At 35.1% G+C, this 27,728-nt stretch overlaps 1 protein-coding gene across 3 annotated transcripts; it reads left to right on the forward strand.

The window, feature by feature from the left end:
- The first annotated feature begins 905 nt into the window (after positions 1-905).
- On the forward strand, positions 906-24,812 carry arfip1 (ADP-ribosylation factor interacting protein 1 (arfaptin 1)). 3 transcript variants are annotated; one of them, XM_073842955.1, is made up of 10 exons: positions 906-1,039; positions 4,922-5,250; positions 11,024-11,122; positions 12,899-13,004; positions 15,944-16,045; positions 17,148-17,260; positions 18,313-18,534; positions 18,959-19,116; positions 19,248-19,422; positions 22,195-24,811. In XM_073842955.1, exons 2-10 carry the CDS (start codon positions 4,924-4,926, stop codon positions 22,348-22,350), a joined length of 1,458 nt encoding a protein of 485 aa, XP_073699056.1. In that variant the 5' UTR covers positions 906-1,039; positions 4,922-4,923; the 3' UTR covers positions 22,351-24,811. The 3 variants fall into 3 exon arrangements, with proteins under 3 accessions (XP_073699056.1, XP_073699057.1, XP_073699059.1); XM_073842956.1 differs by lacking the exon at positions 15,944-16,045 and having other exon boundaries at positions 22,195-24,809; XM_073842958.1 differs by lacking the exon at positions 4,922-5,250 and having other exon boundaries at positions 911-1,039; positions 22,195-24,812.
- The last annotated feature ends 2,916 nt before the right edge of the window (positions 24,813-27,728 follow it).

Below are 27,728 nucleotides of genomic sequence, written 5' to 3' on the forward strand. Positions count from 1 at the left end.
CATGCAGGTGAGCAAATAATATATTTCATTTTTTATTACGTTTTTTTTTTATTTTGATCAATTTTAAAATGATTTATTTTAATTTGACATTTTTTTTATAAATTAATTATTAGCTTTTTATTAGACTCATAACCCCCTTGCAGTTCCTTTACAAACAGCATTTTGAGAAACCTTGATGTAATATTAATAAATAACAACAAATGGGATATATTTTCTTACTCTTTGTATTTTTATGCCAATATGTTTTTTTTACCTTATTTAAATCAGTGTGATAAATGGTAAATATTTAGGTCAGACGTAATGAAAAAGTAGTCTGATTATATTACCTAAAATGTGTAATGTAATGAATTGCGTTACTGACTGCAATTTTCGTCATGTAATCAGTAATGGATTACCATTTGTACGTATTTTACCCAGCTCTGATTATTATTATTATTATTATTATTATTATTATTATTATTATTATTATTATTATTTTGAGTATTCAAGAGTGTTTTCCATCAAAAATTGTATTTGAATTGTTTAAACTTAGGCCTAAACGAAAATGAGAAATGCTGCCTTTTCAACTAACTGAAACAAACTAACAAAAAAAAAAGTTGAAGTATAAAATTACTATAACTAAAACTAAAATAATAATATAAATTAAAGCACAGAAGCACATAAACTAGCTAAAACTTTTAAAAAATGACAACATTTTTTAAGTAAGCAAATTCAAATAGGCTAATATAGTACATAAATAACACTAAAACACTGGTTTTGGTTCATATTGTTGGTTGTGTAGTTACAGTATGAAGCTGTATTATTGTTTATCGATGTTGGTATTGTTGGTTTGACCACTAGGAGACAGACATGCTGTAGTTCCAGTATATGTACTGACACACACGTCCTCTTCCGGGTGTGTTTGAAAAGACTTTCACTGAGCTGTGGAGGGATTCGCAGTGTATCGAATGATACACACAGCAACTCAAACTCAAGCCAAGACCGTTTTTATGAAAAGAGCTGTGCAACACGAAAGAGAACAGTTGTAATCTGTGTGCAGGTGAGTGCTGCTGAATAATCAACTGTTGCATCGGCGTTCATGTATGTGTGATGGCAGGCATGATGGCTTCAGTTTGCAGGGTTGATCCTCTACCTCCCCCTGCCATGGGGAAAAGTGACCAAACGAAATTCAGTCAGGCTGTCAGACAGAATAACAAACTGTCGACTGACTCTCTAGTCTGTTCAGATCGTTTCACGCCTTAAAAGGAGGAGGGGGGCTAAAAAAACTGATTGTCACCCAGTCATAATGTTGTTATCAATTGTGTTAATGCTCAATGAAGGTCGCATCATTGATATAAAAGCGGTTTAGAGAGTGAAAATACAGATTTATTGCGTTTTGTAACGCATAACTCGACTGAAGTGCTTCAGGCAAAGGAAGTAACTCAATCGCAACTTTGTGACGTGCGGGCGCAACAATGAGGCAACCCTGAGAGATTGAATTCCAGGAAGGAACAAGACAATATAATTAAACAACAAAACTAGTTTATAAAACCGATGGTTTTTCATATACATCTTGTATTGCTTTGGATTTGTACGTGTTGTACCGTTGCTTAAACTGGAAAGTAAAAAGCGTTTACGTGTCCATGACGCGAATTAACGAATTCTACTATGGAAAAGGGTTAGTTTATGAATATTAATTAGGTCATGTGACTGGACGCTCCAATGAAGAGTACAAAGCGTAAAATATCCGTAAGCGAAGCCGTAGCCGTAATAGGTTTCATAATTTTATTGTCTATGGCTTTTTTTTTTTTTTTTTTAAGTTAAATTGACTTTTTCCTGCAATTGTATATGGTCTGCTTTCCCCTCCTTTTATTAAAACTAAATAAATGGTTAAACTTTATGAATATTTGTGACCCTGGACCACAAAACCAGTGAGATTTTTACATCAAGCTGAATAATTGATATATATATATATATATATATATATATATTTTAGGATAGGACAATATTTGGCAGATAGCCTATACAACTATTTGAAAATCTGGAATCTAAGGGTGCAAAAAAATCAACATACCGAGAAAATCACTGAAAAATGAAGTTCTTAGCAAATCACTAATCAAAAATTAAGTTTTGATATATTTACAGTAGGAAATTTACAAAATATCTTCATGGAACATGATCTTTACTTAATACCCTAATAGTTTTTGGCATAAAAGAAAAATTGATAATTTTGAGCCATACAATGTGTTTTTGGCCATTGCAACAGATACAACTGTGCTGCTTAAGACTGTATTTTCCAGGGTCTCATTTTATGTCAGATGGTCTTAGCTGAACGAATGACTAATTTATCACAATTTACAAACTTGTACAATTTCCTTCTACAAGAAGGTTCAACAATCTTCAACAGTAGGACACATTTTCATTACATGCAATAAAGTTATGAAATTTGACATAGTGTAAATGTTACTGATGAGTCAGCATCATAATATAAAGTTGCTTTTGGCATTAAAATTAACATTTTTGATATTGTTGTTTGCTTTATATGAAAATGAACACGATAGTTAAATGACATTTGAGTCTTGGTTTGTAGAAAAGATATCACCCTGTGTAATTGGAGCTTTATTATACAAACCTTTAATCCTGTTTTCTAGGTTAACTTAACTCTTACTGATACATGAGCATCATGGGAGAGTCTCTGTGTGCACAGACATAAAGACATAGATTTCATTATTCATTAAGCTGCATTGCAGCTCATCATAAGAGTTTGGCTAATTCTTCTCCTGTAAGTTTAAACTGCTTTATAGGTAACTATTTCCTTATTTAACCATAAACATTTTGAATGTGAGTAATGTAGGTGGTGTAGATACTAGAGGTGCAACGGTTCAACTTACTCACGGTTCGGTTTGTATCACGGTTTTAGAGTCACGGTTTCGGTACGTTTCGGTATATGTGCTATGTTTAGGGAAAAAATTTAAAAGTAAAGAAATACGAATAATCTATCTAACTAGAAGCAACAGCACAAATAAATACAATAGAGTATTTATTTGTGATTTTTCGTTTTTTTTAGGTAGGTCCAACATTAGATTTTAGGTACAGAAACTGTGCCGGGGCCCATCCTTCTCGGGTCAATTTTGCAAGGCCCCCCTATGCCTGACATTTCCTCTAAAGGTGTTTATTTTTAAACCTTTTTTATTAACCAAAACATTTGTTTTGCCTTTTTATTCTTCTAATGCATGTTATAAAAAACCTCAAACAAACAAACAAACAAACTTTAAATTAAAACTATACTTTTGAATTTAAAAGACAACCCTCTGCTCAGTTCTAACTTTTTAACATATATACAGATTTAAATCTCCTGAATTCTTTAATTCAGAGATTCTTTACAACTTCAGAGTATTTTTTAAGTAAGTGAACCTGCCAAACAGAACAACAGTGAGATGCCAAAAGACCACTCACTAAACCTGTCCTTGTGAACTGGACTGACGGAATATCTTCTGTTTGTATCCATTGTAAAATAAACACACAAATGTAAAATACAGCAAATACATTCTAAATCTGTTGATGCTGGTGCTCATATGTGCATAAACACCACTGACCCTTACAAGATTCACCTTTATGGGTGAGCATTCATTATAAAACACTCACAGGACATTCATTTTGACAACTATGAAAATACTTTAAAATTTCACGCAAAAATACTATGGATCAGAGCCCCGAAAGCATGAATAGTTGTGAATCAATAGCGGACGGATGCGTGCCTAGACTCCGATATACAAGAGTGACACACATTACGCGCGAGTTCGTTATTACTCTGATCGTACCTTTACATTAGTGCGAGGGTGTGTTTCATGCAGCCAAGAGATGAAGTAGAGACCTGTTTTCCCGAGGGGGTATAGGTTACTTGTATGCAGGTTTTTGCGGGCGGGAGTGGGGCAAAACAAAAATGTCGCGGGCGGGAGCAGGACGAAATAACATAATACATACATACTTCTGCGGGAGTAATATTTGCGCGCGTTCTGAGGCGCGGGTTTGCGCTCTTCGGATGAACGCACACATTAGATCTTCTCACTTCTCACTGCTCGCGCGGATTTGCGTCTTATGGCTCTTAGATGTTGAAACTGGCAAAGCTTAAATGACTTTAGTTTAAATCCAGATAGCAATGTGTGCTGTTCAGGTCTGCACACGAGCGCTATCAGCACCCGGGAGACTACGGAATAATGACTGCTCGTATTACAGCATGCGGCACTCGCATTGAACAAGAATGGTTTGTCCACGTTTTTTATTTAATCGCTGTTGTTGTAAGTATTGATAAGCCAGAATGCGCATCCATCAACAGAAACATGCATTAGCCGAACCCTGTTTGTTTTACTTGTTGTTATTTAAAACATATTACAGATGCGTTGTCAGTTTCAAGTTGAACCGCGGTCCTGGTACGTACCGAACCGTGGGAGGAGAACGGGACGCTTCCGTTTTTTACTGAGAACCGTTGCACCCCTAGTAGATACAGTAGTGTAGAATAATGTACAAATGAGCTGACACACTTATTTCCTGTATAGGCCTGAATTTTATATTCCTTTGTGTAAAGGAATTGGCATGCAGTCATAAATTTTATAAGAAGGACTGTGAATTATATTGTTTCAAACAATATTAACTAAAAGGCCTTTAAAACTAACATTCGTTCAGAAAGAATATGCATGTGCTGATTTACTAACTCATCTTTTGAAAGCTCTGTCATTTAAAATTCAATTTCAGCTGTCATTGGTTTCTGCGTATTGACCTGTAACAATTCCAGGTTGTTTGTACTCAAATTAGATGTTTGTTCCATGATGCACAGCATAATCCCTTCCGGAAACTTCAGCCTCAGTGGAATTCATATACTTGAATTCATCACAGAAGAAAAAAAAAATCTTGGTCAGTTGCTCACATGTATGTTTACTTTCAGGAATGTCAGAAGCTAGTTTTGACTCGGGGAAGAATGCCTCGCAGGATAATCGATCGGACCCTAATGAACAAGGCCTTCAAAATACTCCTGACTCTGTGAGTCAATCAGAGGCCAGAAAAAACAGCCTGGATGAAGCACACATGACTGAAATTGACATCAGTGAGGACGAGGAAGTTGGAAACCACAACTATACTCGCAGTGAGGATGATGATGATGATGATGATGATGAAGATGAAGATTCACAGGCCCAGAGTAAAACTAGTGGAATAATTCGGGATAATGCTGATTCTAAAACAACAAGCAGTGTGGCAACAGAAGCTGATGTGAAGGTGATAGTAATGATATAGTGAGACCTGTAGCTTGGCTTATGCTTGATTTCAGGCATTTTTTTTATTTGAATCAGCCAACTTATCTGTGAAATTAGAAGGGCTAGATCTCTGCCTGAATGCTACAGCATTATGAGGCACACCTCTCTCATTCCACGTCTTTGTGAAGTGTCCTTTTATTCTTTATGCAGGTGATGGTGCATTTCTTTAGCCTCTTCTGGTAAATTCTGCTTGCTGCATTTAAATATTTTTCTTTTTGAGCTCTTTAGTTTGCTGACTTGTCATTGCTGTACATTGTGGTGGTGTGATGAACATTACACACTTTCTGCCACATGCAATTTTTTTCTAGTTTGCCATTTATTTTTATACAGTGTGTAGTATAGAATTTAAATAACAAATTATCGAGGGGTGTGCGATATATCAAAACACACCTACAGAGTGAACGCATAATGTTACATTACTAGACGTGAAGTCTAGTAAGTATGCATTTAGAGCGTGTTCTTTCACTGCATGATTCAGTCTATTAAAGTGCATTTAGAATGATTACGTAATTCAAAATATGGGGACAGAAAATGTATATATTTATATCATTTCATATAGTAATCAATATCACATGAAGAGTGCCATTTTTTCCTTCAAAAATTAGCATGACTACAAATGTGATATTGATTTTATACAACAGTTCAATAAACAATAAGTTATTATTTAAAGACTTTAGACAGCATATTTACTGTTTTTGCTCAATTTCGCCAACAAAAAATATTCCAAATACAGGGACAAATACACAAATACATAAAATATTCTAAATACACTGTTTTGCGTCTCTGAACAACATGGCGATGCTTCGTTCCTGAATGAATCAACCTTTAAATGATTTGTATTTCGTTTCAATCGCAATGATTCACTTTTTAACAGCGACGTGCTGCCACTGACTGGCGGTTTTACATTCAAAGTATCTTCATTTTTTAAAATAATTTCAAATATCAGTATTCAACATTTTAATGTTTAAAATATCAAAACATTATGTATGCATTTCTAACTGCAGGTTAAAGCATTCCATGTCCCTCTAAACTGCATTAACGTGTAAATACATCTAAATGCCACTATATATCCAACTGCAAAGATTAATTTTGTTGATACTGATTTAATTTGTTTGGTAACAGCCTAAATGTATTATTATTACAATTGACTGATTAAATTTAAGAATTTGAGTCAAAAGATGATGTAAACTTTTACAAAAAATGCTTTAAAAAGGTAAAAATCAATTTGAACTTATTGGAAAATAATCATTTCTATCACTGCTGTGAACTGACCACACAGAATATGAAAAATATCAAAAACTTATTAGGAGTCAGCATGGTAGCCCTGAAGCACAATAACACAGACCGCAAAATATTGTCTAAATATCGTTATCAACCAAATCGCCGAAAATATCGAGATATTATTTTTTGTCAATATCGCACACCCCTATCGATCAGCCATATCATGAAAATAATTATCAGTTTCTTTTCAATTCTAATTAATTATAGAAAATTATCTCAACTTTATAATTATCCTCTAAATTTAACAGTAATACATTTACACTGTAAATCTAGCAGGCTAGGGAAAACATGCTCTCTTTCCAAAACAAAGTATACCGATAACACATTTGACCAGTGTTTTTATGAGTATTTTAGTATATAGTGTATTTCTATTTGCTGCAACATTTTACTATATATTTTTTATATTTTCCCCTAGTTCATTTAAAATGTTTCTTCACCAAATTAATATTTTAAAGTACAAACACGGCATGTAATCACTACTGACATGGCACAAAAAACATATGCATACCAACAATTAAAAAATAATGCAAACAATTTTTATTTAGCCTTAGATGACTTCTAACACTGCATTGCATTTCTTGTCAACTGTCTGCTTTTACTTTTCAAAATAGCAACCACAGATTAGGTTCCTGTCACCGATAACAGTGACAGTAGGGAAAAACTGCACTTTTATCTACAGTATTAACATGATTCAAAGCCTGTCCTGATAAGAAAATGTTTACTTGTTGCTAAGAAGTCTTGTTAAAAGTCTTTCCTTTACATTTGATGACTAAGAGGTTTACAAGAAACCCATCGTTCTTTTCTTTGAGCATTTATTAGACTTATGTCGCTTTTTTAAGAGATCATGATAATGGCTCTGATCAGATTGTGGTTGTTTCTGTTGCTCTCTTTGTTTATGTCTCTAAGCAACTGAACTCTAGGGGACTCTTCTGTTGGGCTTGACCGAGGCACTGTTCATCAATGTTGCTTTAATCATCAAATCTGCTGGTGACAGACTGTGAAGCAGTTGGAAATAAGGACTTTTAGAGATAGATAAACCTGATAGTCATTGGAGGACAAATTAACTCCCTTAAAACAGAATGTGATGCCAGATCTATCCAGATTTGAATCGCTCATAAGAGTAACCAGTGAGAACCACAAATGTCATTTGATTCATCTCAGAGAGTTTAGAGTCACTGACCTTCTGGCATGATGGCATCAGGTGGCTTTGAAAGATTCATGCACTGTTATCGGACACTGTGTGCTGTTTTCACCAGCCAGACAAACAAGTGGCCTGTCTTAAAGATTCAAATCACTGAGCTTCTCAGAACACAAACCTAAATGGCCGTTTTGTAGTTACATATTAAGCCACCTGCAAAAGCACTATGAAATCATACCACTTTGAAATAAGGTGTTATGTTGCTTAAATTGCAACCTGATACCAAATAGTGGCGACAAACTGCTTGTGTCTTGCTTTTATTTGCGTATGTAACTGACGTGTACACGTATTATGATTTATTGAGGTTTGTAGTAGGGATGCAGATCTGTAATATAGTCAATATCCATATTGGATATTAATTTGTGAACGCTCATTTTCACCTATTTTTACTTTTAGATTGCCTTTGCAGTTATGTAGTGCTCATTTAAATTACAGTTAATAATTTATTAACACTGTTAATTACATTTAACAGATCTTAAAATTGTAATGGAATTTATATTTATACAATGTAGTATAGAAGCAATATAGCAACAATTAACATTTATCAGCCGTAACATGAATGATTATCAAAGAATTATCAACTTATAGGTAACTGGACAGATCTGTACATTTTAAAAGTAATGCGTTACAATATTGCCTTACTTCCTAAAAAAAGTAACTACTTGTGTTACTTAGTTACTTTTTATGGAAAGTAATTTGTTACGTTACTTTTGCGTTACTTATTAAATCTGGGCAGGGCTTACTTGTTTGGTTTTAATATAAAAAGTTCTATTTTTGGCAAATTTAAAAGGCTTTTCACCCCAAAAACCTCAGGCTGAAGGAAAAGTAAATTCACGTCTGTACAGTTGAATGCAGAAGTTCAACGCAAATAAAAAAAAAATGTTAGTTTATCTTGAGTAATTTTTGCTTATTAGTATGGTTGAATTGGATCATCAAAAGTCAGCAACAAAGACAAAAAATGGGATTAATTACATAAAGAGTATTTGTATTATTTAACATTTAATTATTGTAGGTTTTTGAGTTGCATTTCACAGTTTTTGTTCTTTTTGAGGAATACTAAATTTTTTGTGACTGAGTGAGTAACATCTAACTCACGATTTCTCTCAATATGGACAGGGACAGGAAAGCTTTTAATCAATAAATGGGGAGAAAAAAGTAACTAGCATTGCTTATTTGAAAAATTACCTCAAATATTTTCTTGTAAATTAAAAAGTATTACTTTACTTTACTAGTCAGTAGAAAAAAAGTGATCTGATTATGTAACTCATGTTACTTGTAATACTTTACCTCCAACACTGCCTCTGAATATAACAGTAATACATTTACAGTAGAAACCTACCAGACAAGTGGATTGTACCATAAATCAGTATGCAAAATATGCAAAATCACACTGTTTTGATAGTATAACCGCAAGACTGAATTAGACCCAACAGGTACATCCTTTTCACATGCCATCTTTTCAAAATAGACACAAGTCAGTTAATAGTTTTTGATATTTTTATCTTTTTTTATATTGATATTTACTATTTGATCTGTTGTTCATTATAGATCTTCTGCTTTTCCACAGTATAACATGATCTCTGTGTCCAACCTCACTCCCTCATCGGGCTCGATGTTCATTTGGCGGCTATGGCTGCTATAATGTAGCTGTTGGTTTGAGTGATTGGATTGTTGTCCATCTCAAACATCTTTTCCTGTCCTTTTCAGTAAAAGTGCATGAAGTAACCAAGTGTAAATGGAAGTCTAGCTTTGGCTGTGTCATAAAAACCGCCTTTGGACTTACTGTAAGGCAGTGGACTTCAACGTTTTATTGGCGCGTTTAAAGACTGTCCACAAAGCTCATCAGCAATCTGCTTAGCCATTTGGCACACAACTATCTGATGCAATGTCACGTATGCTTTATCTCGTTAATGACTTTTCACGTGCTATCTCTCACACATTCTCTATTGTAATAGAGTAAGGTGCAAAATATATATATATTTTTTCCCCTACAATGAGTCCAAAGTCCGAATTTTTTTTCTATTCTTTTCTTTTCCGGCTTGTCATGGATGGAGGAGTAGGAGCTGAACTGTCAAGGTTATCCCAGGACATCTGATTAGCCTATGCTTAATTCCACCATCAGTCACATTGTGCTGTAGTCACTAGGCTATTTTATCCCTAAAAGGATTATAGAGGAACTTGTGGTCATTACTTATTCTTTGTGTGATTTTTACCTGATGAACAATGATGTTGTTTATAAATGTGTTCAAAATGGTTATTATTATTAATATTGTCAGAATTATTAGTACTAATTATTTCTCGGATTTCTATGCCTTTTCTATTGGTTTGAAAGAGTTGGATGAGGGAGGCAAGAGAGCATGTGATTTTGGGGCATCCCAGAAGGAGCATTGCATTTTCTTTGTGTTACTGTTCCGCTTAGACTCTGACCTTGACACAAAGCAGCTTTTTTCTTGGAGATCACTGATAGAAACTGAAGTGTTGTGTTGTCTACTGGAAGTCATTGATCCATCTATGGATGTATCTGTGTGACTAACCAAAAGAGAGAAAATACATGTCCACATTTTATTCATTATTAATATTGCATAAAATGAGACAAATAGTGGAAGTACTAGTGGTGACTTTTACAGCTTTACAGCACATATTGCTCAAACAGACATTTTGTAGTTATTCCGTGGTCAGTTTTCAGGTTCATATTTATCGTTTAAAATAATAGGTCATATTTAACCCTAATTACATTTGTCTTTTTGTTTGTTTGTTTTACGTTATACAGCAGTTACATTATGGGTAGTGTCAGCTTAAAAAAAGGTTTGTAAAAATTATTTGTATTTATTAAAATGCCATTTTACTGTATTCCAGCATAGGATCTAATATAACACACTGCTGTTCAAATTTTTTAACAGTACTGTACATGAAAATGGGTATATCAGATTAAAAATGATCACCAGATGGCAGTGTAGTTAGACTTCACCCTGTACTTTATGAGTTTTTGATTCACTAATAGTTCTTTTTCCCTGTTCCTGCTAAATAATCACTCTAAAGCAGCACCAGACTTAATCCATTTTATTTTTTATAGCTGCATTTTCTTTGCTTGTGGTGCTGCGTTTAAAACTTCACAAGCCCTGACAAACTACGGTTGTGCAAAGCTTTCTGGTGGTGGTAGCGCTCTGCATCTGAACTCTCAGCTTGACAGCTTTAACATGTTTTTTTTTTTTTTTCCATAGTTCTCTTAGTTATTGTTTTTGTGTGTGTATTAAAGGTGGCTATGGCAGAGGAGGCCCACAGAAGCCCGGCTGCTCAAATCTCAGTCACCAGAAATGGAGAAACAGACAAGAGTCATGAGGAAGTGTTTCACAGGGTAAGACATCATACAGAGAAAAAACCACCCATCATGCGCCAATTCCACTGTTTCAAAACTGCTCTTGTCCTGAACAGACCTCAACTAACAATAGTGCCATTTGAACACAGTTGATGGCATATGAATGTTTCCGAAGAACTATGCATACTGTGACACATAATGACATAAGTCTTTTTCAATGCAACATATGACTGTAGTTATGCTCCTAATTATTTAAAAGAATTGACACACTATCACAGTCTAAGAGAACTATATTGCAACGTCTCCAAAATGCTTTAAGAAACCTACCTGCAGAGCTACAGTACTAAAGTTTTAGGCACTTGTGTAAAAATGCTGTAAAATGAGTATGCTGTCAAAAATAATGCAATAAATAGATTTTCTTTATCAATTAGCTTCTATTATCTAAATTAAATCAACATTTGCTGTGATCATCCTTTGCGTTTAAAGCAACTTTTGCTCTGGATGCACTTGCGCATAGTTTTTCAGGTAGGTTTATCAACTTATTATAGGTAACTGGACAGATCTGTACATTTTAAAAGTAATGCGTTACAATATTGCCAATTGGAGATATTGCCAGTGCCACAGTACTTCTGGATTTAGTCTGTCTCAGTTTGTTCTGTTTCTTCATGTCATTCCCGACAGACTGGATGATGATGGGATCAGATCTCTGTGTGGACCTCTGACTGTTATCAGACTCCTTGTGCAAACAAAAATCTCACTGGATTATTACAATTAATGGCAAAATGAATTTTTGGAAATGTAATCTGATATTTCCTACTGACTCACTACAGCAAAAGATTGACTTAAAACCATTTTTAGCTGGTGAAAATACTAGTGTTCTAATAATTTTGGCCACTGTGAATATTACCTTTTTACAAATCAGTGTGGCTTTTATAACCAACCAATTTGCAGACAAGCCATAGTTGTTATAATTGAATATATTGTTTTATTGATTGTTGGTTTACCCAGCCCAACCTCCATATATCCGGTTTGGCATTTATTCTTAGCTTGACTTCTTGTAAACTCACAAAAGTGTGCCAGCATCCCAACCAGCCAGTGAGCTCAAGGTTGAGTATTTAAGACTCTTATCACTATACAATGGCAACCGTATATATAACTCTACATTTACTGACTGACAGCTGTTTTGCGGCAACAGCAAAACTAGCTTGATTAGCCTTTAACTAGTAGTAGTGGTCTTTTTAACCTTGAGAAAATTAAACAGACAACATGAATCACCAGGCATCTTTAAAATATACCTGTATGTGAAAATGTTTCACACAAATAATTGTGAACAATGCCTAGCACCTCTTTTAACCTTGGCTTATATTTGGTGTTGCCAAATGTGAAACAATGGTGCTAGAATAATACAGCAAGCTGTTTAGCAACAGACGAACAATCATAAATTAATTATTAGTTACCTCATTAAATAATAATGAACTTTGTACAGTCACTGAAACTTTCTCACACACACACTGTATTTAGTTTCGGAAAATGTTTAGTGACGGATAAACATTTTGGAGTGAAGAAGAGGCACTGTAGTTTGTTGTACATTATACAAACTGTATGTACATTATTACTGGTAGCCTAAAACACACAGAGCAGATTTACTTAGCCACAATTACATAGATAATATGCCTTGGGCCTAATGTGCTATAACCATGATTGACAGTTAAAATTAAGAGGAATACAGTAGAAATATTGCTTTGTTATGATGTCTTTCTTGAATGTCAATCATTTTTAATCTTGTTTGCTATTCTCTGTTTTATTTCTTTCAAGGATGTGCCGCACAATGTCTCCTCTGGACCAGTCAGATCTCACTCCCTCAATTCACCTGAAAACTATGCAATGAATGAGGGAGTGGTCCAAGCGGGGCCATATACAGGTATAACACTAAGCATGCGTTGAACAAGTATAGAATTAGCCTTTGTCCTTCACACAAATGCGTACAATGACTCAGTTTGCTACAGTTAACGCACAAACATATGTGCTTACATAAGATTTCATACAGATTTGCAATTTGCTAAGAGACAATGGTAAAATATTTATCCTTTCATTGTAATAAATTAGTTCAGGTTAGGGTGGGGTGGGTTCTTTTTAGTCATTAGGTTAGTGGACTAGTAGAATGGCTTCAATTTCCTCTCACTATCTGGTGCATCTAATATGGACCCACATGTTTGTCTGTTTCTCTTTGAGTGTGTTGTGGAGAGAGGGAGAATTTGAATTTGAAAAGAAAGGTGTTCCTGTCTCATTACAGAGTCGTCTGTGATCTTTTTTTTTTTTTTTTTTACATCTACTTCCCCTTTCATTATTTCATCCTCGTCTACTGTGTGAATTAATTAGGACGGAAACATGGCAACCTGTCATTAGTTGGGTGTAATTGCTGACCACCCCTTTTTATTATTCCTCTATATTTCCCTTGTCACTTGTTAGCTTAGGAGACTATAGTTTGCTGCAGTATCACCAACTGGCAATGAAAATGATTCAAAACATTTTATTTAAATGGGACAGATTGTAGATTTTTCAAGTTTCGTTTGTGATGTTGACACTGTACATTTAGGACTTCCATATTTAAATGAGCCCTGAACCTCATTCATTGCTATGCACACTAGCATTACTATGTTCCAAATTTTTCGAGTTTAATTTATTTGATTAAAATGCAGCAAAAACAATAATATTCTGAAATATTAATGCAATTTAAAATAACTGTTCTCTGTTTTAATATATATATATATATATATATATATATATATATATATATATATATTAAAATGATTTATTTCTGATGGCAAAACTGAATTTTTAGCAGCCATTGCTTCATTTTTCAGTGTCACATGATCATTCAGATATGAGTCTAATATGCTCATATGTTGAAAATTGTGCTGCTTAATATTTTTGTGGAAACTTTGATAAATAGACAGCTCAAAACAACTCGCATACTCACTACATTCACTTAAAATAATTTAATGCATCCTTCCTGAATAAAAGTATTAATTTATTAAGTCTTACTGACCCCAGTCTTTTGAACGGTAGTGTAATTTGGGTAGACATTTTGATGTTGTAGTAGTCTTGATACTGTAGCCGCGCTCTGATTGACACATTTTTGCAGTATACCTTACATAAATAACATGGGTCAAACAATCAATATATACAGTCAAGCCTGAAATTATTTATACCCCTGGCAAATTCTGACTTACTTTTATTCATTTTTTGTATTAGAAATGACGCAGATGTCTCCGAGAAGAATAAGACGATGTACAAGAGTCATCATTGTGGAAAAAAATATTACTCATCTTTTATTTGCATTTGAACAAAAAGTGGCATGTCCAAAATGATTCATACCATTCTCAATAATCAATAGAAAAGCCTTTATTGGCTATTACAGCAATCAAATGCTTCCTATAATTGCTGACCAGCTTTTTGCATGTCTCCACTGGTATTTTTGCCCATTCGTCTTTAGCGATGAGCTCCAACTCTTTCAGGTCGGAGGGTCTCCTTGCCATCACCCTGAAATTTAGCTCCCTCCACAAATTCTCAATTGGATTTAAGTCAGAACTCTTTCTGGGCCACTGCAAAACATTAATGTTTTTGTCTGCTAACCATTTCTTCACCACTTTTGCTGTGTGTTTCGGGTCATTGTCGTGTAAATTGTCGTGCTGAAATGTCCACTGGTGCCCAAGGCCAAGTTTCTCTGCAGACTGCCTGATGTTGTTGTTGAGAATTTTGATGTATTGCTCCTTTTTCATGATGCCGTTTACTGTGATTAGGTTCCCTGATCCACCTGCTGAAAAATACCCCCAAAACATTAGGTTCCCACCACCATGTTTGACAGTGGGGATGGTGTTCTTGGAGTTAAAGGCTTCTCCTTTTTTACAACATTGTTGTGGCCAAACAATTCAATTTTTGTTTCATCTGACCATAAAACAGAAGACCAGAAGTCTTCTTCTTTGTCCAGATGAGCATTTGCAAAGGCCAAGCGGGCTTTTGTGTGCCTTATCTGGAGAAGTGGTGTCCTCCTTGGTCTGCGTCCGTGGAAACCTGCGGTGTGCAGTGTCCGTTGGACTGTCTGCCTTGAGATGTTGCCACCAGCAGAGCCCAGATTCATCAGGATGGCCATGGTGGTGATCCTTGGATTCCTTTTTACCTCTCTCACTATTCTTCTGGCCAGCACAGGTGTCAGTTTTGGCTTCCGACCATGTCCTCAGAGATTTTTCACAGTCCGGAACATCTTGTATTTTTCAATAATACTTTGCACTGTAGCCACTGGAACTTCAAAACATTTAGGTATGGTCTTATAGCCCTTTCCTGACTTGTGAGCAGCCACAAAGCGCAGCCGCAGGTCTTCAGTGAGCTCCTTTGTCTTAGCCATGACTGTCCACAAACCAACAGCAGAGAGCTTCTGTTTTTCACCTGTTGAGTTGATTAAAAACATCTGCTCCCAATAAATCAAGATAATTAGGATGTTTTAGAACAGCTTGGACTATTTGGAATGGTATAGAACTTTGGATTTTCCCATAGACTGTGACAGTTTGCAAAGGGTAGGAATAATTTGGGACATGCCACTTTTTGTTCAAATGATGCCTCTTGTACATCGTCTTGTTATCTTTTGAGAGCCTGTGTCATTTCCGGTCAAAAAAAAACTGTTGCTGGTTGAATAAAAGTAACTTTAAGTCAGAATTTACAGGGGGTATGAATAATTTCGGGCTTGACTGTATATTTATTTATTTAGATTTTGATGGATTGATGGACACTTTCTCTGTGACTGTATTTTACAAAAAAAAAATCATAAACATAAAAATCATAAATTATCACTGACCATTTTAGGGTCGCCATTCCAGGCCACCACTCCTAAAGTTGTGCCCAGTCCTGCAGCAGCCAGCCGGCTAGCTCGCAGCGTCAGCGATAGTCAGGTGGAGACACAGAAAGGTACCGCATACCGTAACAGAAGACGTCACGCATGGATCTGTATTCCGTCAACTCTTCCTTACTAATGCTGCACTGTCAGTTTCAAGCTGTACCATCATAAAGAGATTGCTTTTCTAGTACGTTCCAGTGATGTCTGTTAAAATGTTCAAGAATTTGACATCATGTTCCACTTCTGTGTAGTTGTAGTGCATTAGATTGGTAGGTTTTAACTTTATGATGGTGTTCTATTAAATTCTGCCAACTCTATGATCTCCAGCCCTGTTTTCTTCCCTCTTGTTGCTTCCTTCTTTAATGACTTGGAGTTGGGGTTCATTAATTCGTCTTGGCTGACCACCCTGCAACCTTCTGCCTTCCTGACTAATCGCAAAAGATAACGATTTTTCTTATCAATAATTTCCACTTGTTCCCTCACAGGACTTAGATAATGCAAAACAATACACTGCTTTTGTTGTTTCCCACTGTTTCTGCTGCCGTTTGATGTTTTAAATGAGAAAAAGCATTTCATCCAAGCTTATCTTTAGTCTAGTGTTACTCCTGTCCATATTTCAGTGTTATTTTAGTATTATTTAGTATTATTTATCTATTTTTATATTTTCAGTTTTCAATTTTTTAATCAATTTTCTTTTGTTTAAAATTGTCGTTCTTAATAGTTTTTTTTATATTTCTACTTTTTTTTATCATTTATTTTAGTTCGTAATTATAGTTTGTCAATTTAAACTTATTTTAGTTAGTTTCCAAGGGAACATTTTTAATTTTTTTTGTTTTTTATCTTATATTTAATAATAATTTTTATATTGTATTTTATTTTAGTTAACAAAAATGTTTTTCAGTAGTTTTAGTTTGTTTTTGTTAACGATAACACTATTTTAAATAAGTAGCAACAGATGTGGTTTGTCAAACATAATTATCTTGGATGTTAATATTGGGAGTTCCCCCATTTTGACTTACTTGATTTAGCCAAAATTGTATGACATTAGATAACATATTTATAGTCTCAACAGTTTATGACAGTGAGTCTCAATAAGCGTAGAGGGGTAATATCAAATCAAATCAAATCACAGTCATTTCTCTTGTCAGTAAACAGATGACATTCTGTCATCAGGTGCTTTAGGAGAGCAACAAATGGGAGGAGCAGTGGTTCTTGCTGATGACATAAAGAGTCCTGCCATAGAGAAACTGGAGCTGGTCAGGAAGTGGAGCATCAACACTTACAAAGTGAGTGATTCCTGCCATAGTGGTTATGATGGCATCTGTGTTCAGTAAAAATGTCTCAAGCATCCATGTTTCAAAAAAGTCTGTTTGGGTATGTACTTGAAACAGAACAACGCTTTACAGTAGTGGTGTACAAGTTAAACAACTGTGATTACTCTGCTGGGGACATGTTACATTTTCTTTGTGACATTGTTTACAAGCCAATTTATAGGTGTCTTTCAGTAGTTTTGATGAAATATTGATTGAGCCATCACATGAGATATCTTTTAACGTGCCTTCTGATGTTCATTCATATTTATTTTCCACTATAACATGTAGTAAAGTCAAAGAGATTTGCACCCCGTGCTGCTGCTTGAACTGCATTCTGATGCTGCAACACTCTGTCTCAACATATTTAAAAGCGTAAAAACCGCATTTATTGTTTGAATTGACAGAATGCCATTTTAAAAAAGGACAGAATTTGAAAGATGAGACTTTGTGTCTTATTAGAAGTAAGAAAACACAAAGCTCTTTCTGATTATTGGATCGGAGCTGGCAAATTATGTTTCCTGCTTAGAAAAAATGTGGATCAGTCTCAGTTGCATTGCTATAGTTAATGGATAAAATTGAGGGGGAAAATGCATATAGCGCATATACAATTCAAGTTTAGTTTGGTTTGTGACATTTCCCAGTCTCCCATATGAAAAGTTAATTTGCAAAAACAAAATCATGTTTTTTTATTCATGCATTCCAATTAATCTCAATTAAACTGCAGTTGGGTTTTTTGATATAAAGTAAAAAATAACCTAAAAAATACAGCAAACTAACACAATAAAACATAATAAAAATGTTAAGATAATAAAAAACTTTTTTTTAATAAAAAAAATGGAGTTGTCTGTTTTTGCAAATAAACTCTTCATATATTCTCTAGAATATTGCAAAAAAGAGACAGGGTTCTTTGTATCCTCTGTGCTGATTTTAATAATTTGTATCCCTATGTATTTTTGTCAATGTTTTTTTCTCTCAATTATTACCATTTACTTAACAGATTTTGTATCTTCTACCCCTCCCCACAGTGCACTAAGCAAATTCTGTCTGAGAAGTTAGGTCGTGGCTCCCGTACAGTTGATCTGGAGCTGGAGGCTCAGATTGAGGTCCTTCGTGACAACAAACGAAAGTATGAGCATGTTGTCAAGCTGGCGCAGACACTTTGCACTCAGCTAGCACAGATGCTGCAGACACAGAGACAGCTGGGTGATGCGTTTGCTGACCTTAGTCTCAAGACACCTGAGCTACATGTAAGTATAAAAATTATTACTATCTTGTGTGTGTATATATATATTAAAACTGTAATTAAACGGGTAATTTTTTATCAATTGACAGCACTGTCAAAATGCATAGCATATATGGATTTTCAGCTGTTTCAGTTCACTTCAAAATAACTGGATGCCTTCCATACAGTATAATTTATTCATGGAGTGTTTTGGATACACTTTGGTATTGATGTTTCCAGAACTTCAATGAATACTAAATACTTTATGACTGGACTATAACCAGAAAGTGAATTGGTCCCTTGGGGAGTAACATTTAATTTTAATTTATTTATTTGCAGAGAGGGTAATGTCTCAGCGCAGTATTTGTGGTGTTTCACTGTCTAGCAAGTTCTTTGTGGTCTTTTTGTGGTCTCAAGCAAAGATTTAAACTCTATATTTATGATTTCAGGAGGAATTTGGCTACAATGCTGAAACCCAAAAACTCCTGGCGAAAAATGGTGAAACTCTTTTGGGAGCTATCAACTTCTTTATCGCCAGTGTTAAAACTCTAGTGGATAAAACTATAGAGGACACCTTGATCAACATTAAGCAATATGAAGCAGCAAGGTCTGACTATTTCTTTACAAACTACCGTATACTATTTTTCTAATAATTTATTGAGGAAATGGAACCTCTTTTTTTTTCTTTTTTTTGGCAAACTGATTCTCATTCTCTCATTCTCTGTGCTCTTTTTGTAGAATTGAGTATGATGCGTATCGCACAGATTTAGAGGAGCTCAATCTGGGTCCACGAGACGCCAACACACTCCCTAAGATCGAGCTGTCTCAGCAACAGTTCCAGATCCACCGAGAAAAATATGAAAAGATGCGCAATGATGTCTCAGTCAAACTGAAGTTTCTGGAGGAAAACAAGGTAGGTGAACGTATCTTTTGAAATTTGCAGCATTTAGATAATGTGTTTGTTAAATATTATGTCTTTTATACTTTGATAATTCACATTTAAATTAGTCAAGTTATTTAAGTTGGTTTTTAGTACTTTTTTGCACTATATCAACCAAATTAAATGTAAGTTAAATGTAAATTGCCATTTAAATCCATTCAGCCGTTCTCCTGTTCTGGCAATATCACTTTTAGCATAGCTTAGCATAGATCATTGAATCCTATTAGACCAATCGCATCACGTTCAAAAAAAACGAGTTTCGATATTTGTCCTATTTAAAACTTGACTCTTCTGTAGTTATATCGTGTACTAAAACCGGTGGAAATGCAAAGCTTCAATTTTCTAGGCTGATAAACTCTGCCTGCTTCAGCCATATTACGGCAGCAAACTTCCTTGACTATTACGCCGGAATGGAAGTGTAGTTCCTAATCTTATCAGCCTAGAAACTCACAGCTTTGCATTTCCACCGGTCTTAGTACACGATATAACTACAGAAGAGTCAAGTTTTAAATACAACAAATAACTCGTTGGTCATTTTTGAACGCGATGCTATTGGTCTAATAGGATTCAATGATCTATGCTATGCTATGCTAAAAGTGATATCACCAGAACAGGAGAACGGCTGAATGGATTTCAAAACGGTAAAACCCAACTTATTAACTCGGGGGGAGTTGGAGAATGAGCCTATTTGCAAAAAAGTGGAGTGTTCCTTTAAGTTTATGGTATAAACACACAGGAGTTACAAAAACAGTCAGTTATGTCTGTGAAGGTAAACAGCTGGGAAGAAATTGCAAATCCAAACAAAATCCACTTCTCTCTTGTCTCCTCTGAGGCTGGAACTCTAAATAGTGTTCTGTGCTCATCTGTGCAGCCAAAAACAGAACAGTTAGCAGCATGCTTAGCTCAACCTTTCGCCATGGCGTTAGAACTGGTACACTGTTGTCACTAGCTAAAACACTATGACAGCCCCGTGGGTAAAAATGTGCAGATTAAGGATCGGAAATAATATAATAAGGTCCCCTCTCTACATCACGGGGGGAGCAAAATCTGAGCGGCTCGTTTTTTCGCACTTAAACACAGAAAAAGTGTGATTTTCATGATATGTCACCTTTAATATTTCAAAATATATCAACTTGCTTCACCTTCGTAACCACCTTCATTTTTGGCTGATCTAACTAAACCCTCCTGTTTTTCAACCGTTCTTGTTCAATATCCTGCTGGCTTGAAAACAATGCATTGCATTACAGAAGTAAAATATGTTGCAAAGTCCCTTACAAGTTCACTAGGATATCCTGTTGGGAAAAAAAATGAACTCAATCTGTTTGAGGCATCTTTACAGTTTAGATGATGTATAATAAACATAAAATTAGCTGGTTATCACTGCGATATATATATATATATATATATATATATATATATATATATATATATATATATATATGCATGCACACATATGTCCCTGGGTGAATACTACTAATAATAATAAAAAATCATTCATGTTATATATGTGACACTGGATCACAAAACCTTTCATAACAGTATTTTTTTTTTTTTTTTTTTGGATTTGAGTCATGTTAGAAATGTACATCATATAATCATATGAAAGCTGAATAAATAAGCTTTCCACTGATGTATAGTTTTAGAAAATCACCTTTAATTTGTCCAAATGAAGTTCTTAGGAATGCAAATAACTAATCAAAAATCAAGTTTTGATATATTTACAGTTGAAAATTTACAAAATATCTTAATTGAACATAATCTTTACTTAATATCCTAATGATTTTTGGCATAACAGAAAGATCGATCATTCTGACCCATACAATATATTGTTGGCTACAAATATACCCATGCTACTTTTGACTGGTTTTGTGGTCCAGGGTCAAACACACTATATTACCAAAAGTATTGGAACACCTCCTTCTAATGAACAGGTTTGGCTAATTTAGTCATTTCCATGAGTACAAATCTTAATGTTTAAGCATATAATGATATTCTAGGGGATTGTGTGCAATAGTTTTGACATGACCCTCTTCAAATCTAACCTTAAAATGCCTTTGTGTATAAAACAAGGTTCAAAAAGAAATTCAATTGATTCAGTCAGTGTGGAAGAACTTGATTGGTCTGCAGAAAGCAAAGTCCTAATATCAGCTAAACATCTTTGGTGTGACTTTAAATGCAGACCATTGAGGCAAAAACTCATCACCAAACACCAATAACTTGTATATGGAGACTATTTGGACAAAAGTATTTTGACACAGTATTGGGATATCATTATATGCTTAAACATTAGGATTTGTACTCAGGCGCCGCTCTCAATTTTGGGCCCTATGACAAAATATGAGTTTGGGCCCCCCCTACCACACCAAAGCAGATCACTGGGGGCCCCTAAAGGGCATGGGCCCTTAGAATCGTCCTAACTTACACCCCCACCCCCCCCCCCCCTTAGCGGCGCCCCTGTTTGTACTCAATACTACAGTAGTCAAATCTCTTTATTAGAATGGGGTGTCCCAATACTTTTGGCAATATAGTGTATGTAGTAGTAGTAGAAGTATTCTCCCAAAGACATTGCTAATTTACAATTTTAGTCTGGGTGTTCCCAACAAAGGTGTGTTTGTCTTGCCCAATTGCATGCCCAAACAAGAAGTCTCTTTTATACTGCTGTTTTTTTTTTTTCCTTTTTAGTACTGTGAGTTATGATTTACATCCTCAGGGTGTGAATGAAAATTTTTATTCTCTTTTCCTCAGGTGAAGGTTTTACACAACCAGCTGATTCTCTTCCATAACGCCATTGCAGCATACTTCGCAGGCAACCAACAGCAGCTGGAACAGACCCTTAAACAGTTCCACATCAAACTAAAGTTACCAGGAGGAGAAACCCCCTCTTGGCTAGAGGAGCACTGATTGAATCAGATGGTATGATCCAGAGCGGAGGGCAGAGCACAGCACTCCATAAGGAAACCAAATCCATTAAGCAAAAATGTTTCGCTTTCACTCCTTCCCCTTTTTACGACTTTCAGGACACTAAAACCTGTCAATAAATGTATAAGACAGGAAACCGTTTTGATAAAAGAGAAATATTTAGCACCTCTCTTTTTGTCCTTGCTATGTCTCACTTTACACTTGAAGTTTAGTTTTTAAATAAATGCCTTTTCTTTTGTCTGAGAGTTTGCACTCTCTTGCGCAACAAAAACAATCTTGTTGTTTCTGAATCAACTTACCAGCACTTTAATGGTAGACAAAATACAGGCAAACAGGAAGCAGGAACAATTGAGGGGCCTTATGAATGTTGTAAGGACTTTTAAAGTAGTTTTTTGAAAGGAAGGTTATTCAAATCAAATCTGGTCTTAGACTAAAAAGCAGTCTGAGATTTAATTCTTGCCTATTCACCCTTTTCTAGACCCCACTGGTGTCAACCTGCACTGTTGTATTGATATCAAATACCTTGGCATAAATTTCCACACTGCCGCCTTAAAGGGCATGTTGATCTGAAAGGTTGGCCATTTTAGTTCAAACTTGAAGTTTTGCTATGCTGCATTTACTGTCACAAAAAGGGCAGGATAATCGGAGGTTATAAACTCAATCTTTGGCTTTTTATCTTTGCTATACATTTTTAAAGTGAACCTTTTGTAGATCCCATTGTAATGGGATGGGGCTTCAGTTTTGACTTGATGTGCCTTGCTCTTTGTCAATCATCGATTTTAATCATCTTCAGTGTTGTCAGGCATTGTGAATAACAAATAGTCTGATTGCCATCCTATAGACCACAGAATGGACCAATAAACACAGCCATATATGCAGTCCTGGATAATCACACATGCATATAGACCAGCAACCTCTATTTAACTTGAAATTACAATTTCTTTTTTGTTTAAACAACCTTTCTTATCATTCCATTTCTTCAGTAACTAAGCCAGGAAACTGTTTTATACAAAATGTAAACCAAACTGATTTGACATGAAATATAATGTCAGCTGCCTCAACTGTTTATATGTTTGGGTTTTGTTTTGTTTTTCTGTGCATCATTTTTCTTTATTACTTTTTAATTTTCGTTCTTATTCTTCTTTTTTTTTTTTCTTTTTACATGTCAGAAGAAGAACACTTCCAGATCATTCCTCTTTTATTACTATAGCAAGTTTTCAATGGGTTTAACTCTTTAATTAACCTAGTATCAACTCAGATAATAAAATACAATCACATGCTAACCTGGAAAACTAGATTTGGGCATTTAAAAAACTTTTACAATGGCAATATACTCGTGGGAAAAACTATGTCACAAGGAAATGAATGTAGAACATAGTAATATACAAATATTGATGCCAAATGGAATATTAAGATTTAGGCTACTTATATCGTAAATACTAAATAATGGAGTTGTTTATTTTTGGAGACTTTTAAAACATCCACACTCCTGGTTCTCCGTGTCTTGCCTCTTTTCATTTGATGTACAATAACTACCTTAGTTTCTGTGTGACTTTTCAGTTCTGTCTTGGCAGCAGACAGACACCAATGTACAGTAAATGTGTGAGAACTGACTGAGATGCATAGTCACATCTATAAAAATATATACATATATTTGTAAAATCTTGTATTTTACTTTGGCTATAAAAGAACTTTATTGTGTGCTGTTTTTTTTTTTTTTTTTTTTTTTGAGGAATTGTTGATAAATGATGGATTGGGTGTTTAAGGGCAGAAAAGACCTGAATGTTTAAATATGGGAGAAAATAAAACTTTTCATTGATAAGTCTTGTGTATAACTCTCTTTTTATTCAAATGTATTAAATCCTTTCAGTGATAAGTATTAATGTTTTCCCCCATTACATCTGATACCCTTTCTGGTTTCTGATGTAATTAAAACATTATTTGCCTTATAACATTGTTTCATTTAACAGGATCTACAGGGCCTGTTACCACATATGCAGTCAAACCAAAAATGATTCAGACACCAGATATACATTTTAGTTCATTTATGTAAGTGAGGGTAGCAAAATAAATTACTCCCAAAAATATATATTATATTACATATTATACCTTCATACAGTGGACTACCAGTAAATCTGATAAAAATTTGGGACCAAACATTTTATTTGACACTTTAACCTGACCATGTTTTGTTACATGCTTTTCTATAAAAGCTATATCTGACATTATCAGGATGAATTTGTTCTGACAACTCTTAAGTTCTTGTCATATTTTATTACCTTTTTCTAAACTATAGCACAAAACTGATAATGTGAGAAATTTTCATTGTGTCTGAATAAATTTTGGTTTGACTAATTCATTTGTGATTATCAAGATGAAATTGTTCTGACAGTTTAACTCTGAGTTCTTCTCATATTTATTACCATTTTCTAATGAATAATCTGTAATAATGTAAGAAATGTTGAAGATGTCTGAATAAATTCTGGTTGGATTGTACTTTCTTGTACTGCCAAGACTGAATTCTGCCTACAGATGGCACTGTTGCCTTTGTTACTAATTCCTAGAGTTTTCCCTGACTTTATTATAGGATTACATAATCACTGAAGGGTTCTCAATTTTTTTTGGACTCCAAAACCACAATTTATCCAAGACAATATTCAAAGGCCCTCTTATATGAACTGATACGTACCTATACAAGTAAACTCAAAAATAAACTCTTAAAAATAAAAGTGCTTTAAAAGGTTCTTCACAGCGATACCATAGAAGAACCATTTTGGTTCCACAAAGAACCATTTAGTTCTTTAGGTTCTTTAAAGAACCATTCCTTTCTTACCGTTTTATAATCTGAAGAACCTTCTTGGCCACAAATAACTTTTTGTGAAACAGAAAGGTTCTTCAGATGTTCTTTATGGAACCATTTAAACAAAAAAAAGGTGCTGCTATGGCATCGTGAAGCCCTTTTTATGTCATTGTTGTACATCTTGTCTGTTTTTATTTTTGGTTAACTAGATTTAAATTAATTCTAAGACTTATCTGGGCTCCCCTGGAAGTTTGTCGAGGTCTCCTAGTGGGTCCTAGTACGGTTTTTTATAAACTCATTTAGTCATCATTTAATGATGACGCTGTGAATTCGTAGATGGATAAGGGGAATGGTGCCTCCGTCCTTTTTCTGCAGGGCCTCATATAACCTGTCAAAGACTTTATGTAACTGGTCTGAGTACGGTGTGTCCAATAGTACACACGGAAATTAATCCTCTCTCTAAAACAGCCCGACTTACATATTAAGTCATTTTTATTATAGCCTATATATAAAATAATTAATATTGTTATAAAACATTTGACATATGTGTTCAACATGTATGTGCCCTTACCAGAAGAAGATTCTATCCCACAGTCGCTTTTGAGACATTGAGGAATAATTGTTTTTTTTTTGTTTTTGTTTTTGTTTTTCTTAAACTGTTTGGAACATTTTGTACTGAGAAAAGAGTCATGCAAATAAAATATATTTAATCTAAAAATTACTCAGAAGAATCGAAAACCCACATACAGGGACAGATAATATAGGACTATTAGCCTACAGGAATAGATTTTTTTCAAATGAAGAAATATGAGAATGCTCGACTCGAGTCTAGTGCCTAAGCACCTTCATTTTGTTTCCCTAAAAAGTTAAATGTATGCAAATTACTACAGCGCTGCCACTGGATTCGGAAAAAAAGGTTAATGATTCGTGCTCATACAGTATTTGAGAATCCCGAATAAATTTCAGTCAATGGTTCTAAAATTATCCCTAAATTACTGTTTGTATCTGAACAATGCTCCATCATCTCTTTGGCTGCCAAAGAGACGTATGTCAATATTAATATTGTGCCTGAGTAGTATTATGTTACACTCGTCACCAGCGGGTGACATAGCCTCGGTTACACACCAGCGGTCCCAAAGATTCACCTGAGCCAGTCACACTTTGCACTGCTCATGCGCGGTAGCTCAGCACACACCACAGGCGCATGCGTAGTGTGTCCTCTGGCTGTAATGCACTGCATCTTGGAGCGTCGCTGCAGCGCTAGACGCGCAGAATGTCGGTGATACCGACACACACCTACCCTCGGATACATGCACCTGCCGCAACAGGAAAAAAACTAGTACATCTTTTCCACACGGTAAGTTATTTAACCCAGTTTAAATGAAACGTTTAGTTCTGTAAATTTCATACAGGTTTTTACAGTTATGTCTGCTGCTGAATGTTTCTTCTAGTAACGTCCTGTACTAGAATATGCATTCATTGACTGACTAAAGGATTATTTGTAATATTTAATATTCATAATGAAATATTTCCGCTTTATATGTATGTGTATGTGTGTGTGTGTGTGTGTGTGTGTGTGTGTGTGTGTGTGTGTGTGTGTATATATATATATATATATATATATATATATATATATATATATGTATGTATATATTTGTGTGGCTGTGGTCAAGATTGACGGTTGCTTTCATTTATTGATTCTACAATTTCGGCCGTCATTCTCCCTTGTCTTTCCTTTTGGTATAATCGATCCATTCCGTCTTTCTGTCTCATTAACACTCAGGTTTAATTCTGTAGCCTTTAGTGTGATTGCTGTCACGCCATAGGACGCATCCCTAAAGATTACAGTGTTATTCGTGAAACCTCACTGGTCCCATGAGTCAGCTTCTCTGTCATCTGAACACGTTGTTCTGACTTTAATAAGAAAAGTGTAGCACGGTTCCTGCTCAAAAGCCTTCAGTGGCTCTTTTATTTAACTTTATTGTGTTGGAGCATGGTCTGTAAACATTACATCATCTGAAATCTGTCACAGTCACAGTATTCTTGTAAATGTGAATTGACAGGACAACTGTAAAGTACAAATGTAGCCTATGCTTTCCAAGGTTGCTGCTGCTGACCAGCTCTTTCTAATGCCCCGCAGAGACCCTTAGGGCTGTTACTAGTGCTTTTGTGCTGCTTTGTCACAGATTGTGATGTGCTTTATTGTAATCCTCTGAAGCCAGCTTCTTTAGTAGCCCATCCCATTTCTCATGGTGAGATGAATTGGACACAATCCATTCAGGAGTTCTGGAACAAAGCTTAGAGAAAAGTTTTCCCTCAGGGTGAGGTCAACGGGGGAGGGTGGTTGTCTGTTGTCACATTGCCACGGTAACACACCCTAAAGTAGGGGAACTCAATTGGTGCAAGAGCCCCCAAAGTACTGACTTCATAGATTACTGTGGTAACACTATCTAAGCATGACTGTGAGTTTGTGGATTGTTTTGGGTTCTGACAGTGTAGTTTTTCCTTTTGTGGTAAATAATTGCTGACGTTTATTGGTTATTCCTAACTGTACAAAGAA

Source organism: Garra rufa, chromosome 6, assembly GCF_049309525.1.
Source record: "Garra rufa chromosome 6, GarRuf1.0, whole genome shotgun sequence".
Lineage (NCBI taxonomy): Eukaryota > Metazoa > Chordata > Actinopteri > Cypriniformes > Cyprinidae > Garra > Garra rufa.